Consider the following 20,289-nt stretch of genomic DNA (forward strand, 5'->3'; position numbering starts at 1 on the left):
GTCGGCAGCTCCCCGACGTCATCGCCTCGCGCCCGGACCCCGCCAGGGCCCCAGTGGCAGGGCTCGCGCGCGGGTGCGCGCGCACACTCGCGTGGCGGAGGTTGTCCGGAGTCCCGCGTGTGTGTGTGTGTGTGTGTCCGGGATGGACTGCGGCCCGGAGCGCGCGGCGCTGCTGCTCGCGGGGTCATACGAGCAGATTCTGTTCGGCTTTCAGCTCAAAGCGCAGGTCAGAGCCCCCCCCCACCGTCAGGGCTAATACTATACCCCCCCCACCCCCCACCGTCACCGTCAGGGCTAATGCTATACCCCCCCCCCCCACCGTCAGGGCTAATGCTATACCCCCCCCCACCCCCACCGTCAGGGCTAATGCTATACCCCCCACCCCCACCGTCAGGGCTAATACTATACCCCCCCCACCCCCACCCCCACCGTCAGGGCTAATGCTATACCCCCCACCCCCCACCGTCAGGGCTAATGCTATACCCCCCCCCACCCCCACCGTCAGGGCTAATGCTATACCCCCCCCCCCACCGTCAGGGCTAATGCTATACCCCCCCCCCACCCCACCGTCAGGGCTAATACTATACCCCCCCCCCACCCCACCCCCACCGTCAGGGCTAATGCTATACCCCCCCACCGTCAGGGCTAATACTATACCCCCCCCCACCCCCCACCGTCAGGGCTAATGCTATACCCCCCCACCGTCAGGGCTAATGCTATACCCCCCCCCACCGTCAGGGCTAATGCTATACCCCCCCCCCACCCCCACCGTCAGGGCTAATACTTACCCACCCCCCACCGTCAGGGCTAATACTATACCCCACCCCCTCCCCGTCAGGGCTCATGCTATACCCACCCCCCACCGTCAGGGCTAATACTATACCCCCCACCCCCACCGTCAGGGCTAATGCTATACCCCCCCCCCCCACCCCCACCCCGTCAGGGCTAATACTATACCCCACCCCCCCCACCGTCAGGGCTAATACTATACCCCACCCCCTCCCCGTCAGGGCTCATGCTATACCCCCCACCCCTCCCGTCAGGGCTAATGCTATACCCCCCCACCCCCCACCGTCAGGGCTAATGCTATACCCCCCCACCCCCACCCCCCACCGTCAGGGCTAATGCTATACCCCCCACCCCCACCCCCCCAGTCAGGGCTAATACTATACCCCCCACCCCCACCCCCACCGTCAGGGCTAATACTATACCCCCCCCCCACCCCCACCGTCAGGGCTAATGCTATACCCCCCCACCCCACCCCCCCAGTCAGGGCTAATGCTAAACCCCCCACCCCACCCCCAGTCAGGGCTAATACTATACCCCCCACCCCCCGGTTAGGGCTAATACTATACCCCCCCCCCGTCAGGGCTAATGCTATACCCCCCCACCCCCTCCCCGTCAGGGCTAATGCTATACCCCCCACCCACCCCCGTCAGGGCTAATGCTATACCCCCCACCCACCCCCGTCAGGGCTAATACTGTACCCCCCTAGGGTCAGATCTAATACTGTCCCCCCCCCCACCACTCCCCCGGTCAGAGCTAACTGTATAGCCTCCACCCCCATATCAGGACGATTACCCCACCCCATGTATCAGAGCTAGTAACCCCCCCCCCCGAAAGCTTGGCTTCTGTTTAGGGTCCGATCCCAAAGAGCACTGTTGTAAATTTCGCTGCCTGTCCTTCTCTTGTAGAGCTGGGATGCGGAAGCTGACTTCACTCATCATGCTCACACTGCCTCTTTAACAGCAGTGGCTGTAAATAATCGATATGTGGCAACAGGGAGTAAAGATGAAACTATTCAGCTGTACGACATGACAAAGAAGGTCGATCACGGGTCATTATTGCACCATGATGGTAAGTAGCGATGTGCGTGACGAATCAATTGGCAGATTTAAAAGTAAAATGGGTAGTTGGAAAATAATGGCAGAATCGCATTGATTCTCTGTGGTGGTCTCGATGGTTTAGTTCCTGAACAGGCGAATCTCCAGGCACTGCTGATGACATCCCAGCCAGTCTGGCACATCAATAGGACTTGGAGGCGCAGAACAGTCACTGGGTGCAGGGATCCCGCTCAGCTACTGTTAGCCCAGGCAGCCAAAGCCCTAACGGCTTGGGTGGTTCTAGCTGGACAAGCAGAGCAAAGCATGCCAGGCAGTGATATCAATGGTTGGTTAAACTCCAGTGGTATCTCAAGGCACATTCTAGGGCTACCAAACCTTGACTTTGGCCAACCTGCAATATTTTTGTTTGTAGGTGGCATACATTGAGCTCTAGGTCTGGATTGGATACTCTTAAACATGGTGATCGGTTTCCACCTGGCTGACCAAAATAAAAGTACAGTATATGAGGAAAAGGCAAGGAAATAAATTTAGAAGATCTAGTAAAGAGACGGAATGTTTTTGATTATTGGAGGAACTGAAATAATGTTTGTGAAAATAGCTGACATTGATAGAGTAGAACGTTTTAATGGGGAAAGCTGGGTGCTTTTTGTACATTGGGCTGTATAACGTCCAAGTGCAGATGTCTTCATAAAATTGACCATTTTGGTACTGTTGCATTAAAGACCAGGAAGAATTGTGCTGAAGTTTGCTAATTAATACGTAGGATAATTCTTGATTTACTGCGCAAGTCTTTTTATAATAGTGCTAATAGTACTAATAATAATTCTTGCATTTGGTATTGCACCTTTGACATCAGGAGGACATCTCAAATGTACTTCACATGATTCAACTACAGGGGTATGGGGAAAGGGCAGATAAATGGGACTGAGAGGATTGCTCTTAAAAGAGTCAGCATTCCCTCAATACTGCACCGTTCATTCAGATTGACATGAGGCTTCTTCAATCCATAACCTCTGACCCAGAGGCAAGACTACCTCCAAGCTGACTCCATATCTTGTTTGTCTGCCTCTGCGTGACTTACTGTTTCAATGTTATGAATATAAAAATACACAAACGTATGCACCTGTGCTTTAAAGCTATCGTCCTCTCTTTCTTAAAGGCACAATAACCTGTCTGGAGTTTCACGGGAATAAACACTTGCTGAGTGGGGGAGAGGACGGTCTCCTCTGTGTGTGGGGAACAAAGAAGTGGGAATGTCTGAAGTCTATTCGAGCTCACAAGTAAGGTTCATTGCTGCATTCTGAGGCTATTATAACTTGTCGCTGCAGTCAGCTGATTTGAAAACTGTCTGGAAGGTTTTGGGTTGCAAGTACAACTTTGATTAATCACCTTGAAGTGTGATATGCGATTTAAGATGACTACTTTGTTTAACCAGAGGTCATGTGTCATCGCTCTCAGTGCACCCATCTGGAAAACTCGCGTTATCAGTGGGAACGGACAAGACATTGAGGTACGTAAAAAATCGGGGAAGCACTGTATGTTTAAAAACAGACTGCTTCCTTGGTGTGATGCACAAGACCATAAGTTTTATTTTCACATTTTTGATAAAGAGATTAGTGGGTAGTTTTAAAATATGAATGACAGAACTGTATACAGTAGAGCCTCTCTCTGACTCCCTCACCGACATTCAAGATCCATCTCAAGACCTACCTCTTTGATGGCACTTGAACCTCCCCACCCCCTTCAGCTCACACCCCAGCTCGAGTATCCAAAGGTGCTGTATAAATATAAATTTGTATTGTATTGTTATAACACTAGCCCTGCACAGGTTTAGCACTTATATGACTGATTGCTTTTTGCATTTCTACAGGACGTGGAATCTGATTGATGGAAAATCTGCATTTATTAAAAATATAAAGCAAAGTAAGTTGATGTGAGAATGTAACTATTTGAGTTAAGGGTGCAGTACATGGGAATGGAATCCTGCTCTACTCCTTACACTTTAAGTACTGGAGTCAAGCAGGATTCCAATTGATTCACTCAGGCGAAGCACAGGACACATATAGACTAAATCTCCCGCTGCTGCAAAATCCACAATTAAAAGGGAAAACGGAGGAAGAGAAAAAAGAAGCACTGTTTGCTATTTTGCTAATGTTTTCAGTGATCTGCATCCATATTGCTAGGTCTCTAAAAACAAAACTCTAACTATGTTTTATGTTTATCCATGTCATCCTGGCTCAGTTGGTAGCACTCTCGCCTCTGATTCAGAAGGTTGTGGGTTCAAGCCCCATGTTTGAACTTTGAGCTCATACTGTAAGCCGATGCTAGTGTAGTATTAGTGAAGCGCTGCAGTGTCGAAGGTGCCATCCTTTAGATGAAATGTGAAACCAAGGTCCCATCAGTTTGTTCAGATGTAAAAGATCCCAGGCATGATTTGAAAAGAGAAAGGGGTTTATTTTGGTGTCCTGGCCAACATTCCCTCTGATCATTTATTTCACAGCTATTTGTGAAAATTGGTTGCCACGTTTGCCTACAAACTACATTTTGATTACACCCTAAATGCTGTGAAGCGCTTTGAGATGTCTTGCTGACATGGTAAGGCACTATATCAAATGCAAGGATGATAAACTGAGGAACATTTTGAATTGTTTCCCCCCTTCATACCAGTCTCCCTCACCACACGCAGCAGGTACAGGTGTGCGTGTAAACCGGGTGCACCATTGTTAATCGTCGCTGAAGGCAAGTCCAGTTACAATAAGTGTTCTTGACTGACAACAGGAAACCTTCCACTTGGTCTCGGACTAGAGTTGATAGGGTTGAGTTTGTATTTGTAACCTGTGATGCTGGCGACATGGATGCTTCACCAAGTTCTGGCTTTATATTTCTCAGATGCTCAAATTGTCCAATGGTCACCAAGTGGCGAGAGCTATATTGTGGTTTTGGGTAAGCAGCTGGACATCTACAGCCTCACGACTGCCTCCGTCAGTGGGGTCATCCAGTCCCAAACAAGGGTCTCAGCACTGAAATTTGTAACGGTAAGTTTCTTGCAGTGTTTACTTAGTGAAATGAAACTTACTTCACCTCCACCACCGTACTATCAAACCGTCAGCAATTGGGCTTTCAGCGTATCTGCCCCACATCCTGAAACTCCATCCTGGAGTCACTACAATTCGCCTCCTTCAAGGTCCTTAAGATCTTTCCCTTTGGCACACTTCCGATCTTCTTTTCCCTTAGGCTCACACTCTCAGCTTGCGTGCACCCTTGGATTGCCCAGCACCTTGGGATGTCCTCCTGATGTGAAAGGCGCCATATAAATGTCAATTTGTTGTTGAAGGGGTTAACTTCTTGACCAGCAGAGCCAACTTCGGTGAATGGCTGATTTGTTTTCGTCTATTATTAACCAAGTTTTAAAATGTCTTTGTAAAAGAAAAATGATGAGTGGGAAATTAATTTTGTTTGTATTTTTATTATTTTAGAAACTAGTTCTAGTTTATTATTACTATGTGGCATTAACTCTCACGTTTTTTTGTTCCTTTGTAAATTTGTATTGCTGTCCTTTGATGGTCCTGAAGTCAGTCTGACACGTATTGATCATTACAGTTCACTTCCACATTATCGGAGAGGTTACTGGCGGACGAGGAGCTCAGGCTGATTGCTGTAATTAAACCTTTGGCTTATCTCTAGGAGTCTGTCATTGCTGTTGCTGGGGATGAAGAGGTTGTTCGGTTGTATGACACAAACTCACAGAAGTGCATTTGTGAGTTCAAAGCTCACGAAACCAGGTATGATGAGGTTTGTGCTCTGTACATTGGCAATCTTCAGCGAATTTTGGATGTTTTAACACTTGTAGCCTATGAATATGTCATTTTGACTATTTATACATAGATTCAATGTAAAAATAGGACTGAAACTCAGTGAAAAATGCAGCGCGAATATCGCCGGTGCTTAGGTGAATGATGCTGAAGATCACCGTCAGTATAGGGCAACTATTCTGCTTAAAAATAACATCAAAAATCCTTTGAAGTTCTTGGGGTAATTATTCAGGCAGCATTTTTAATGTTGAAGATCTGAATCCTAGGCAGCTGGGACTTAACCGAGGGAGATTGTGACTTAGACAAAATTGGTTTCACTGGATTTGACTGATGTGTTGGACTGACTGATGTGTTGGACTGACTGATGTTTGTTCTGATGCCGGGTGAGATCAGAAGGATGGGGAACCACACTAGTGGCAGCTACGCAAAGGAGGGGCTCAGTTCCTGCTGTTGCTTCTGATCACTATCTGGTGACTTCTGCTGGGAATGTGTGGCAGATATTGTCTGTGTTGTAGATATGGTAGATACTGTGAACGCAGTATCAGATTCGGCTCTGATGGAATAATCTGTCTTGCAAGGTGCTAGAATTTGGCTGCTGCCTGTTTAACTACAGCTCAGCTGAAGTCAGGCCATATCCAGAGAGAAAGCTGTAACACAGGATTGGATTGTCTTCATCCTTGTTTTATCCTGACCAGATTGAGCACGAATCACAAGGTTGTGTATTTGAGTGCTACCTTAGGGAGACATTGAGCTCAAACCTAACTGCTCTCCGCTGGGTTGAGACCATTAAATTCAGCAACAGATGAGTGATTTGAGACACTGGGGCTGGAACAGTGACCGTGTACTGGGAGTTAGCTGCTACTCCAGCACCCTGGGACATCCAATGTGAAAAGACGCTATATAAATGCAAATCTGAATTCTGGATTGATGCTGTTACAAACACCATTTGTGTCTTGTACACTTGTAATGAACTATTTTTTCAATTGTCTCAGAGTGAAAGCCCTGGACAGCTTCCAGACGCCACAGAGTCATGTTCTTGCCACAGCTTCAAGCGACGGGTATATTAAATTGTGGAAGCTTGACCTTGAAAAGGTTGGTATGGCTCTCATTTACATAAATCCTTGAAGTGTGCCTGGAAATGGAATTATACACTTTAGCAAAATAGGACCGTCCTGTCTCTGAATGTGCAGGAGCCCTGAGACCACTGAGACTTTGATCCCTCTGTGATACATTTCCCTGTAAGTGCTCAATATTTCCTGGAGTTTTTATAGCTGCAGTCAAGACAACAACAACAACAAGATTACATTTGTTTAGCGCCTTTCACGTCGGGAGGACATTGACTTTGAGATTCAGAGACATTCACAGAAGTTTGAAGCTCTTAAAAATAGATCAAGGAATTGAGGGGCAGCATTGAGAGCAATAGATGTATATTTTATTGTGTTCTGTTTTGCTCTGTAGCTGAGTCTTGATGTCCCAAGACTTTGCTCTGTGCTTTATCCAGGAATGCCATATTTTGGAAATTTTCCACTCTTCATTGATCTCTTTCTGGGATGGGTTTGCTAGTTTTCTCAACAAAGCTCCCTTTTCATTGGCTTACAATTCTCTCCAATCTTGGATGAGCAAAGAAGCAGTGCAATCTTTTTATTTTCCACAACTGTGCTCAGTTCTGGCAGTTCTTGCTCTAGACCACACCCACTAGGTACTGGGTTGACGTCCTCCCGACGTGAAAGGCGCTCTATAAATGGAATCTTGTTGTTGTTGTTGTTGACGTTTTGCTTAGAGCCAAATTCATTGTCGGAGGTACTGTTGTTTGTATGAGACGTAAATCCAAGGCACTGTCTGCCTATTCCATTGGGCGTTTATCCCATAGCACTATTCAAAAACAGAAGGGAATCTTGGCTAACAGTTCCCCAAATAAAATTGATCATTTACTCACTGGCTGTTTTAGGACTGTGTACAAATTGGCTGCTGAGTTTGCCCACAAAATACACACAGTTACACCACTTTACAATATATCCTCTGAAGTGCTTTGAGAAATCTTTATGATATAAAGTGCTGTATTAAATGCAAGGATTATTATTATAATCCCATTGGGGCCTATTCAGTTTGTAGCTCCTGCTGAATAATGTATAATATCAATCATAGAAATTGCAGCACAGGAGCCATTTGGCCTATTGTTACTGTACCAGGTTAGCTCCCTCTTATATAAACCATTTTATGGTTTCTTCAAGTGTACCTCTGTGGTTAATGGATATAATCTAAGCCTCTATTATGGATATTGCAGCTACAAAATTCTCCGTTGCTGCTGGGTAAAGTGAGCACCTCGGCTAGACTAACCTGTTTAGCTGTTTGGCTGTCAAACGCTGGAGAAGAGCCTAAAGAGGAAAGCAAGCAGTGCGAAGGTATGGATGCAAAACATTTCATGGTTTGAATATTCAGTCTGCCATTGCATGACAATCCGTGCATGAGTTTATTTCTAGATAACGAATGTTGAAAATACAGAGAAGAAATGTATATAATGTTGCACCTAAAGGTTACTGATTCAGTGCACAGACAATGATACGTCTGTTTCCCAATGTGACTTGTTACCTTTGGTGGCAATGCTCTCCCACATTTCGTGCTCAGCCATGTGGTTGATCAGCAAACTCACAGGGAGTTCCTGATACCTGCCGTCCTTCTAATGAGAACTCAAATCTGTGCTTGTCGGATGTCAAATGATCAACTGTAGTTTGTGGAGTCCTGTAGCTCAGTGGTTAGAGCACTCGCTTTGCAAGCGAGAGACCTGAGTTCAATTCCAGGCAGGGAGAAACCTTGGGCAAGTTTCCTTACTCCACACGCCTAATAATAATCCCTCCAAAAAAACAAAAAACAATAATAAAATTGGTCATTTTCAATCTACGACTGTTTGTGGGACATTGCTGTGCGCAATTGGCTGCCGCGTTCGCCCACAAATATACAGTCAATTCACTTTACAGTGTGTTCTGTGAAGCGCTTTGGGACGTCCTCCCGACGTGAAAAGCGCTATATCAAATGCAAGGATTATTATTATTATTATTATTAACTGGTGACTATCTTTGAGGGGAAGTTAAGCAGGGTTCTCCTTGGAGCTGAATTGGCCCCAATCTGATATCTTTGCAACAGAATGTCGGAATCGAGCCAGCCCTCTGTGGCGGTTGGAATTAGTTCCTGAGCCAGGTGGGTCCTCAGTACTCCAGGGCACTGTTGACGACAGCCCAGCAACCTGGCTGATCAGCAGGACTTGGAGGGGCAGACCAGTTATTGCAGATATTCTTCCCACTCAGCTCCTTTAACCTAGTAGGCCAAAGTCAAAATTGGTAAGGGTGGTCCTTAGCTGGACAAGCAATGAGGAGTGTGTTTTTTAGCTAGTTAAGTTCCAGCAGTAGCTCAACACACACTTTGGGGGTCCCCAAGCCTTGGGTCTTGATTATCTATGTCTAATTATTCTCTGAAATTAGGTAAATAGGATGTGTCCCTCTGGAGAGAGAGAGTGTGCATTCTATCCATTCCATGTATAGGTGGCCTACTTGGAATTCTAGGTCTGGTTTGGTTAAGCATAATAATGGATTTATGATGGATCAAACACCCGTCTGTTCCCCATGATAAACAATAAAGGATCATAACAAAGGATCTGAACGATTTTTAAAGGATTATTGGCCAAGATAATAGGAGAAACTTCCCTTTTAATTAGTGATGGGATCATCATAACCTTTTTAAAAAAAAGTCTAAATGTGAGAGGTGCGAATGTTTTGAAAAGTCATTGTATTGTAAGCTGCAAAAGACTATTTGGGCTTTCCTATTTAGTGTGTGCTATATTTCAGTGATCTCTATAATAAAACCCCTGTGAATATTCGCTGTGTGAAGAACAGAATTTGTCGGCGAGCCAGCCTAGTCCCGTTTAGTGTTTCTAATTATTTCCCTCCCTATTTTCAGTTGCAGAAAAAGCAGTTGGTAATAAATTGCCAGGGTGTAAGAAAAAGTTAGTAAAATGTAACCCTGCGGAGGAGACCGAGCAGACAGAGCAGACGAAGCAGCAAACAACACAGAAGAGAAAAAAACAGTCGAAAGAAACCAAGAAGAAAAAGAGGAAACAATAAATGAAGAAAGTTCTTTCTTCAGGCTGACTTCAATACTGCAGCTCTGCAGATTCTGAATGATCTAAAGAGCTTTTTTGACAGTTTTACTCTGTGTACTGCTATTTGTCAAGTGTGCTCTTCAATGAATGAATGATATGCAATTGGAAGCATTGGTATGAGGGCTGTATGTAGTTGTCCTTAACACCTTGAACTGGCAACTTTCTCAGAGAGAGGTTATATCTTGCACACATGGACCCTTAAGAGCACAATTCTTGAAATTAAAACATTGCATGACTAGACCATGACTTAATAAATGTTATTTTGGTGTAATTATCAGATTGATACTTTTTATACTCTTCTTGATACATGGTTAGGATGATGATGAGATCTATTCACTGGAAGATAAGGCAGATGTTTGCAGAGCATGAGGTGATGGGCAGGTGGAGTTTCGTGTGGGAGAGGAAATAGTCTGTAGAGCTTGTAGGAGCTGGAGCTTATGGAACTAGGGAGGCCAATGAGAAAAATCTAGCCTTGAGGTGATGAGCATGGACAGGAATTTGATTGCAATGGGGTGAGGTACCAGACGAGATGGACGATATTTCAGAGACGGAAGAAGGTGGTCAAGGATCTGATGTACACTATGAACTTGCATTTTTATGGTGTCAGAACACAAAATAAATGTCGGGAGGACGATTGATAACTACATGCGAGATGTGAGATAGAAATGAGTTTCTATTATAGCTTCACTAATGTGCACGTCCAAGCGCTCGGGGACACCGCCCCAAGAGAAGGCGCTATATAAATGCAAGTTGTTGTTAGCACGTGACATGAGCTCCACTGCCTCTGTGCTTCGAGGAGCAGCAGTGCGCAGGCGCGGGGGAGGATTGTGAGCGGCAGCAGTGCGCAGGCGCGGGGGGAGGAGCGTGAGTGGCAGCAGTGCGCAGGCGCGGGGGGCGGATCGTGAGCGGCAGCAGTGCGCAGGCGCGGGGGGAGGAGCGTGAGCGGCAGCAGTGCGCAGGCGCGGAGGGAGGAGAGTGAGCGGCAGCAGTGCGCAGGCGCGGGGGGTGGAGAGTGAGCGGCAGCAGTGCGCAGGCGCGGGGGGTGGAGAGTGAGCGGCAGCAGTGCGCGGGGCAGAGGGTGAGGTGCAGTTGCTGCTCGGGCTGATGGCGGTGGACTGGTTGGGTTACGGTTACGCGGCTCTAGTGGCGTCTGGAGGCATCATCGGATATGCAAAGGCGGGTAAGAGAGAGAGAGAGCGCGAATTCCTGGGCAGCTGTGCAGGGCAGGCAGGGCTGGGCAGGGCAGGCAGTGCTGGGCTGGCAGGGCAGGGCTGGCAGTGCTGGGCTGGCAGGGCAGGGCTGGGCTGGCAGGGCTGGCAGGGCAGGGCTGGGCTGGGCTGGCAGGGCTGGGCTGGGCTGGCAGTGCTGGGCTGGCAGGGCAGGGCAGGGCTGGGCAGGGCAGGCAGTGCTGGGCTGGCAGGGCAGGGCTGGGCTGGCAGGGCTGGGCAGGGCTGGCAGTGCTGGGCTGGCAGGGCAGGGCTGGGCTGGCAGGGCTGGCAGTGCTGGGCTGGCAGGGCAGGGCTGGGCTGGCAGGGCTGGCAGTGCTGGGCTGGCAGGGCTGGCAGTGCTGGGCTGGCAGGGCTGGCAGTGCTGGGCTGGCAGGACAGGCAGGGCTGGCAGGACAGGCAGGGCTGGACTGGCAGGGCTGGCAGGACAGGCAGGGCTGGACTGGCAGGGCTGGCAGGGCTGGCAGTGCTGGGCTGGCAGGACAGGCAGGGCTGGACTGGCAGGCTGGACTGGCAGGGCAGGCTGGACAGGCAGGGCTGGCAGTGCTGGGCTGGTAGGACAGGGCTGTGCTGGCAGGGCTGGGCTGGCAGTGCTGGGCTGTGCTGGTTGGGCTGGCAGTGCTGTGCTGGCAGGACAGGGCTGTGCTGGCAGGGCAGGGCTGTGCTGGCAGGGCTGTGCTGGCAGGGCAGGGCTGGCAGGGCAGGGCTGGCAGTGCTGGGCTGGGGAAGGCTGTTGGATTAATGGCTGTATTTCTCTGATGAGTGAGTGTTGTCTGTTTTACAATGTTATTCTTGCTCAAGTTTGTTGGTGAAGTCAAGTCCGGGCAAATTTGGCCCCAGGGACACAAAACCTCATCTGGGGACTGTCCCTGGAAATTGGGGGACGTTTGGACCCCCAAGTTGTCAAGCCCCACATCAGGACTTGAAGGTCACAGGTTAGCCTGACACCGGTGCAATGCTGAGGGTGTGCTCCACTGTCAGTAATAACTTTCATTTATATAGCAACCTTAAAGAAGGTGGTGTCTCAGAGCGCTTAACCCGGCCGAAGAGGAAAGGGGGCAATACAGAGGGATTGAGGCAGAGAGTTTCAGCCTGAAGGGTATAATGGCTGAAAGCATGGCCTCTGATGATAAAGCTGAGGGGACAAGGAATGTGGAGAAGGTCCGAGCTAGCTGAGTGGAAATGTGTGAGCAGATCGGAGAAGTAGGGAAGTGTCAGGGCGAGAAGAGATCTGAAAGGAAAAGTGAGGATCTTGAAATCGTTCTGTTCTGGAGCAGGGAGCCAGCGGAGCCTGGCGAGGACTGGGGTGATAGGAGTGCGGAGCCTGGTGTGAGTGAGGACATGGGTGGCAAAGTTTTGTATCACATGCACCTCGTTTGTTTTGGAGCTGGGGTGATTGTTGAGGAGTGCATTGAAAAAATTGAGGCCAGAAGTTGGTTGGCAGGAGATTGTCAGAGATAACATCCTTTGGATGAGCTGTAAAACTGTGATCCTGTCTGCCGATTCAGGTAGATGTTAAAAATCCCATGGCACTATTCAATAAGAGGATGTAACTTCTCCAAGTGTTCTGGCGAACAATCTCCCAAATATAATTTGTCACTCGCTTCATGACCGTTTGTTGGACATTGCTGTGTGCCAATTGGCTGGTGCATTTGCCAACAACATACAGTCCCAACACCTTACACTAAGTCCTGTAAAGTGTTTTGAGACATCCACTGGATGTGAAAAGCATTATATCAAATGCAGGTTTTACTAGTTTTTCTCCTGTGCAACTAGTTTCCTCTATGAAACTGCCACCCTTGTATCACTCAACAACAATAACAACTTGCATTTATATAGCACCCTTCACGTGGGGTAGCGTCCCGGAGCACTCCCCACACAACTGCTCTTGTGTAAGATGTTTCCACTACAATTCACATAAAACTGTTATATCAAATGCAAGGATTATTATTATTAATTGCTTCCATGTTCCCAGAATATCTTTCGTATCGTTTCCCTGTGTAATGATGCTCGCTCTGTGACCTAAGTTAATAATATTCCTTGCATTTGATATAGCGCCTTATCACATAGTTGAGACGTCTCAAAGCGCTTCACAGAATATATTGTAAAGTAGATTGACTGTGTATTTTGTGGGCGAAACCTGGAGAGATTGACACCTCTGATGTGGACAGTGCTCTTGGATTTAGTTTTTGACTCAATAAAAATACTGCTGAAGAAATTTTCATTGTGTATTGACTGGCATTTCATTGTGCATTGACTGGCTGGCAGTTTCAGACATGCCACAGGAACTGGCTTTGAGTTCCACTTAGAGAAAATGGTCAGATTCATGCTTAAACCCTGCTCTTAGCTGAGATGAGGTGGATCACTGGGTCCGCAGTGTTTCTAGACTAAGGAGGTAAAGAAAATATTGCTATTACTGATCAACTGGAAAATATACATACGCCTGTAATGTTGGGTGAAGACAGGATTAGGCTTGGCTGGGGATGGGCCAACAGTTGAATAACTGGTCAATGTTCCAGTCTCATTAGTGCAAAATGTTGGCATTGGTAATAGACTGGAAAAATATCATTGCAATGTACAGTTTTTTTTTCCTTTTTTAAAAAGGTGGCAGAGGTCTTCTGCTCCACTGCGATAAATTCAAATGTCTTTCATTTCTCTCCAAGGAGAAAGGGAGGGGCAGTAGAAGAATGAGCCACACATTCAGTGTGGTTTGGGAAACTGTTGCAGTACTTATCAGGATAGTTAAGTCTTGGAACTATCTGTTCTGAGAAGGGTGGGGAACAGCACACTATCTCAAAGTTACGTTCTTATCTATTTAACATTTTGTTGCAGATTGTTGTTTTTCATTGCCCCCACCCCCTGCTTATTATTGATGACAATTATTTTAAATTAACCAATTGTGTCAAAAGTCTTTTACCTCTAACTGTACAATAAAACAATTTAGATAATAATAAATATTATTATCAAAACAATTTCAGTTTCATTCAGTTTATAGGTTCCCAAATAAAACATATTTATAACCTATTAAAACCAATTAAGCTACAGGCGTACGTCAGCGCATCCTCTGGGGTCCCCAAGCCCCACTCTCGCTAAGCTGCATCTAATACTTCAGGGAGAGAATCCACATTCTATCCCACCACAGAGAAATTTCTTTGGTGGTAAACAGTATGTTGGTTTGCATTCTCTTAAGCATGGTAATGGGTTTTTGCATGTATCTGACACCTAGCTGACTCGAAAAAAATACGTAAAGATCAATGATTTTGTCTTGTTATCTTGGAATGTATTTTGCATTTAATGAAGTGTTTCTTCCACAATCAGGCAGTGTCCCCTCTTTGGCTGCGGGCCTGATTTTTGGGAGTATTGCTGGAATCGGTGCCTACCAGATCTCTGAAAATCCCCACAATATATGGCTGTCCCTATGTGAGTATTTGAATCCCTTTCTTCCACCTCGGGCACTGGCAGTATCAGCCTCCACGGCTGCACACTCAACCTCACTAAGCCAGTCAGGAATCTGGGTATCTTGTTCGATCCTGAACTGTCCTTTCTCCCCCATATCTGCGCCATGATCGGCACTGCCTACCACCACCTCCGCAACATTGCCAGACTCCGCCACTGCCTCACCGCTCAGGCTGCAGAAACCCTCATCCACGCATTCGTCACCTTACGGGAACTCCCTCCTCATCGGCCTTCCCAACTCTTCCCTTCACAAGCTGCAGATCATCCAAACTCTGCAGCTCGTGTACTCTCACGCACCAGGCTCCGTGACCCATTGTTCCCGTTGTTTGGCATTAGATGTTTGCTGAATGGGAAGATATGATTATATCTGAAGGCACTGTTGCTAGTGCATAGTCATGTGAGAATGGTATGTTGCTCTGATGTGCTGTATCTTTGGTAGACATATGCTGCAGTGTCCGTACTGCCTTTCATGCTGTATGGACTGTAAGTTAATTCACCCCATCAGCGGCATGCTTAGCTATGTAATTGGAAACTGACTGCAGTTTAATCAAAGTGGAACAAGGCATTTTAATTATTTGAGGATTGTGAAATAAGCAACCAATTCAAAACTAGAGCCTATTAAAAGCAAAAAAGTTTCACTTTCTGCAACTGTGCTTTTAAGTCTGTTGAACAAAAGGCTGTTAGAATGATCAATTTCATGTGAATTACTTTCCGACTCAGAACTGGAGAGCAAACGACTTCCAAGTGTGTGAGCTGGTGAGTCTATTGGGGTGGTATTTACACCACTTGATATTTAGCCACTGATAATTGGATCTATTTCAGATGGCTCAATATTATGGCAGGGCTCATTTATCATTTGATGTGCAGGGAATTCAGCCAAAGAATAGCTGAGAATTGAAATGTATCTGTCCGAAGTTTACTTATGGAAGGACCCACATATGGACTTACTCATTTTGTGTCTTTTTGATTGAAAGTTGCTTCAGGAACATTGACTGGAGTAATGGGATACAGATTCTACAATTCAGGGAAATTCATGCCAGCTGGTTTAGTCGCTGGGTTAAGGTAAGAATGACAATCTCCTTGTGGATGTAAAGGAATTTAACATTACCTTCTTAAGGCACACATTTTGATTGAAGTGATTGAATTACAGAATAACAAAAAAGATAATGTGTTAACTCTTTAAATGTATATCATGTGGAATCCTGTTACAAGGTTGTAGTTGAGATCTATAAAATTCCAGCTGGCATGGAGGGTGTGATGTTACCAACGACCTCAAACCTGGAAGTCTGCAATTTTTTAGTGTGCGTGCGGGTAGCCGGCCAGTCACTTAAGCAAATTGCAGGTCCACAGAGCACCCATAATAATAATCTGCATTTATAAGCAAATTTGTGGATAAGGGTGCACCTTATCATGGGTTTCCATTATTCTATATTTGTAGTATGCTACAGACCAAGGTATCAAACTCATTTTGGGTGGTGGGTCACACCATCTTGGGTTCACTGTAGAATCTGTGAATGTTCTTAATTTCTGATGAACAATTTGTTGAAAGGCTCTTTTCATCCAAAGGGGCAAATTTAGAGTCCATGTAATGTTCATCACATTGGATGGGCTGGAGGTAGACTAACCTCCCCCCCACCCCCCTTTCTTTCCGTGGTCTTATCACAGTGGAAACGCTGGGTCTGTGGCATTGGGTTTCTGAGCCATGAACTGCTGGCTAATGGATTTTTTTGATAAGTGAATAACATGGCAGTTGAAAGCCGTGAGTGTAAGTCCAATATTACAGGTCTGACTTTTTTGATTTACCCACTGCGGAGGAGACGGGAAGAGCAGAACATTTGGGAGAGAGTATCAATGAAGCAAATATATAGTGAAATCCTTTCACTGAGTCTGTTGTCTATCAGTGTTACTCTCAACAACATGACAAGGTGCTATCTCAAATGCAAGGATTATTATTATTATTTTCTTTTCATTTTGTAGTGAAGTCATACTCTTTGCACATGTGCAAGACTTTAGAAGTTTTTTTCCCCTTATCAACCCCAAACAAAATAATAGCAGTAGAGACCAGGAGACGCAACTGAACATCAGGTCATTTGCTCCCAGCCTTTTTCCTGGTTCTGCTAGTGCTATTTAGGAGGCAGTGATCGGGATAAAATAAAATCTGCCTCAAAGGCATTGTGCATGTCTGAACATAAGAATGACATTGCAAAGTGAAAAATCTACTCCCTCCCCCCACAAACAGTAACATTGTCAGAAATAGATCCAATGATAGAAAGGGTCTAACCGTGGGTGACTTAAGTCAAGACATATTCTTCGTCTGCTCATACTTGGCAAATCCTTAGTTTAAAAGCAGCAAAAATAATGTCACATGCTAGTCACCTCATAGCCAGTTTTTATTTAAAAAACTAATCCCTCCCCCCAAAAATCATTTGCCTAATTTAAGGGTACCAATAATCGTGCCTCTTGTTGAAATTTACTATAATGAAAACACCTATTTACTTCAATTTCTCCGCAACAACAAACTATGTTGCATTGTCTCTTTGTGATCCACATTGAGTTAAAGATTTAAATATGTTGCCTAGTTTCCTATGATTTAACATAAACCCTTGTTTTCTCTCTGCAGCATTCTGATGCTTGGAAGACTTGGTTGGAAGATGCTCCAAAAGCCCCATGATGCATGATTCATTTTTAACAAGGAAATTTATTATTGCTTCACCCTTATCATGTAAGCACACAAAATGAAGGGAACCTGGTTGGAAATATGCCTTTAAAAAATACAGAATAAATCAATAACAAGAACTTGCATTTTTATAGTGTCTTCACATGGGGTAGCGTCTCGGAGCACTTAACAGTGGTAGAACATGACACCAAGCCAGGGAAGTGGAGAGGTGACCATAACCATGACTGAAAAGGAATATCTTCAGGTGTGATCTGAAAATGGGGAGGGGGCAGTCACCTAATTTGTGATAGGTTACTATCACTCATAGCTTACTTACTAATTTGTGATTTCTGATAGTTTACAAGCTTGGTTTGTTATAAACATTCTGGTTCATCTGCTGGCTGCCCTTCAAATCCTACCTAGTCAGACTCTGTGCTGTCATCAGCAGTGCCTTAGAATATGGTGGACCGTCTGGCTCAGGAACTGGACTGTCACAGAGAGCTGGTCGATTCCAACATTACAGTTTAGCTCCAAGGGCACCCCATTTAACTTCTCCAACTCCTCCCCCTCCCACCCGCCCGCAAGGATAGATCACAGAATTTTGTGGAAATATTGGAATATCACAGATGTTTTGGGAGAGTTGCAAGGAAGGATGGACATTTAATTATCTGGCTTGTTTAATACCTATGTTGTTCAACACTACATCATCTGCTGTACAGGATTTTTGGGGGGATTCAGTGATTTTCTGGACCTTGTCCATTGAATTCCTGAGCCTTCCTAGTTTCTAAGCATGGTATTCTAAGTGTTTGATCTAGCTCTGAGGAACTTTTGAATTGATGTCCTGTTCATTTCCTTTATCAATCTTTGCACTTAGCTTCTATAATAATACTTGCATTTGATATAGCGAAATGTCTCAAAGCACTTCACAGAATATACTGTAAAGGGAATTGACTATGTTTTGTGGGTGACATGTGGCAGCCAATTGGACACAGCAGTGTCCCACGAACAGTCGTGGATTGAATGACCAAATTTTTTTAAAGGGATTATTACCCCAGGAAAAACGATCCGCCAATTGACTAACAACTGGGTTCCTACTTACTACTGGGTGAACAGAGGCGTGTGGAGTTAGGAAACTTACCCAACATTTTGCCCTGCCCAGGCATCGAGAACCTAGGTTCTCTTGCTTGCGAGGTGAGTGCTCTAACCACTACGCTACAGGACTCCCTAATACTATACTTCATTTCTCTTCCAATCAGTCAATGGATTAGCCAGCCATTAAGCCAGCCAAGTTATTTCTGGATGAAGGAGCCTTTGTTGGTACCTCAGTGAGCTGGAGCAGGAAGCCGGACATGGATTTCTTTAGCATGTAAAAGTGATTTCCTAGATTTGATAGATCAGATGGTATAAAATCCAAATAAGTAAGGAAAAAGATCCCAAGTTTCAAAAGGTCTCGAGGAATAGCTGAGGCATTCTGTACCATCTGCTCAGTTAATAGTTTTGCGGTCATTCATGAGGTGGATGCACTTGAGGTGGAAAACTGAAGTCTTGACATTGTGTGTAGGACCAGAAGGCATCTAGCTGATCCCAAAATAAAAATCGCTCTACTCCCCTTCATAGATTTCATTATTAATAATAATCCTTTCATTTGATGTAGCACCTTGTCACATTGTCAAGACATCAACTGTAGAGCTAGTTCATTTCCTCTTGAACTTAGTGCCTTCCCTGGATATCTACTCCATGTTTGCCACTATAGGAACATATGTGTGAATATATTGATTCTTGAGCAGATTCATGACTAGACCCAGTCTAGTGACAAGGTAATGCTGAGGAGATGCTCAAAAATAAATACTAGTTAGCTGTGTGTGTGCCATCTCCTTTCTTTGCTATTTTAAGTTCAGATCTTGTGGATGTTACATAGGTGTGATGTGATGGGCCGGAGTGATAGTTGTGTCATTGAGTGTTCAGATATATTTTTGAATAGCACTCATGGACATAAAACTTTCTATGTTTAATGTCAGATGATTAAGGAGCATCGATCAACCTAAGCCAAAGCAAACCAAATATCTTGGGGTCAGAGTCCTGGATATCATACCTTCTTGGTGATTAATTGCTAGATACCAGTAAGAAACTAAGGCCAAATTGCAAGGCAATTCTGGTTAAGGATGCATCAGTATTGGAGTGTTATTGATTTTTTTTTTACTTGAGTGCAGTATGTGTTCCCGGGCTTGAAATGACTCGTCTCCTCTCGTGCTAGCAAGGAGATGGCGTAGATATCTCAGCCCACGTTCTGCCATCTCTTGACCTGATTTGAGTCAGTCTAAATGATGGGAGTGGCCTTTTCTTTTCCCACAAAATGACGACTGTTCAAAATCATCCCTAATAACGGAAATACATTAATTAGTTTGTGAGCTACTCGCTCTTAACTGCTTCAAATTCATACAAATAATTAAATCCATTCACAGATCATCTGTATTTTATGTATACAAATAATAGGATAAACTGCTGTCTCAGAGAAAAAGAGGTAGCCCAAGGCATTGAGAAGCAGGCAAAGAACATACATTTATACTAATGTCAAATAATAATAATAAACATCTGAAACATGACCATCACAACTTGGTATGTGGAGATTGAATGAACATTCACTTAGACATTTTTATACAGGTGCTGATTAAAACTAAAGTACCAGTAATTTACATTAAACATTTGTAAAATTTCCATACAGAAAAAGTGGATGTTTGCAGCAGCATTCGCTACCAGCAGCTCAGTCACAGGATCCCTGCACTGAAGTCCTTGATTTAGATTGGGGATTCCTGCGAGTTGGCTATGATGTACTTACTGTCTTATTGAGCACAATCTCAATTTAGGGACTGAATTATCAGTGAATCCTCTTGTGAACCATTGCTTTTTCAACGCTAATAGTAAATTATGTCATTTGGCAGGACTGTCACCTCAATACAATTTTACATCTAAAGTGCTTTTCACGTTGAGAGGATGTCATAAAGCACTTGACAATGATGGTTGGGCTCTGGGGGTGGGGAAAGATGTCTGAAAACAGAATCTTGAGACGGACTTTGAACAAGGTGAGGAAGTGAGTCAAAGGGTTTTTGGGATAGAGTTGCAGAGAGCGGGTGAGAATATTGTG

General features: G+C 45.2%; 2 protein-coding genes across 2 annotated transcripts; both read left to right on the top strand.

The window, feature by feature from the left end:
- The first annotated feature begins 58 nt into the window (after positions 1 to 58).
- pak1ip1 (PAK1 interacting protein 1) lies at positions 59 to 10,080 on the top strand. Its single transcript, XM_007900855.2, has 10 exons — positions 59 to 226; positions 1,695 to 1,857; positions 3,004 to 3,124; positions 3,280 to 3,354; positions 3,715 to 3,767; positions 4,734 to 4,879; positions 5,529 to 5,626; positions 6,649 to 6,748; positions 7,941 to 8,058; positions 9,608 to 10,080. Exons 1-10 carry the CDS (start codon positions 143 to 145, stop codon positions 9,769 to 9,771), a joined length of 1,122 nt encoding a protein of 373 aa, XP_007899046.1. The 5' UTR covers positions 59 to 142; the 3' UTR covers positions 9,772 to 10,080.
- Positions 10,081 to 10,867: 787 nt separating this feature from the next.
- On the top strand, positions 10,868 to 17,276 carry tmem14c (transmembrane protein 14C). The gene is given in 4 exon segments (NM_001292220.1): positions 10,868 to 10,989; positions 14,354 to 14,455; positions 15,466 to 15,553; positions 17,112 to 17,276. Coding segments are annotated over 4 exon segments (324 nt in total). The 5' UTR covers positions 10,868 to 10,913; the 3' UTR covers positions 17,170 to 17,276.
- The last annotated feature ends 3,013 nt before the right edge of the window (positions 17,277 to 20,289 follow it).

This window comes from Callorhinchus milii, unplaced genomic scaffold (assembly GCF_018977255.1).
Source record: "Callorhinchus milii isolate IMCB2004 unplaced genomic scaffold, IMCB_Cmil_1.0 Scaffold2, whole genome shotgun sequence".
Taxonomy (NCBI): Eukaryota; Metazoa; Chordata; class Chondrichthyes; order Chimaeriformes; family Callorhinchidae; genus Callorhinchus; species Callorhinchus milii.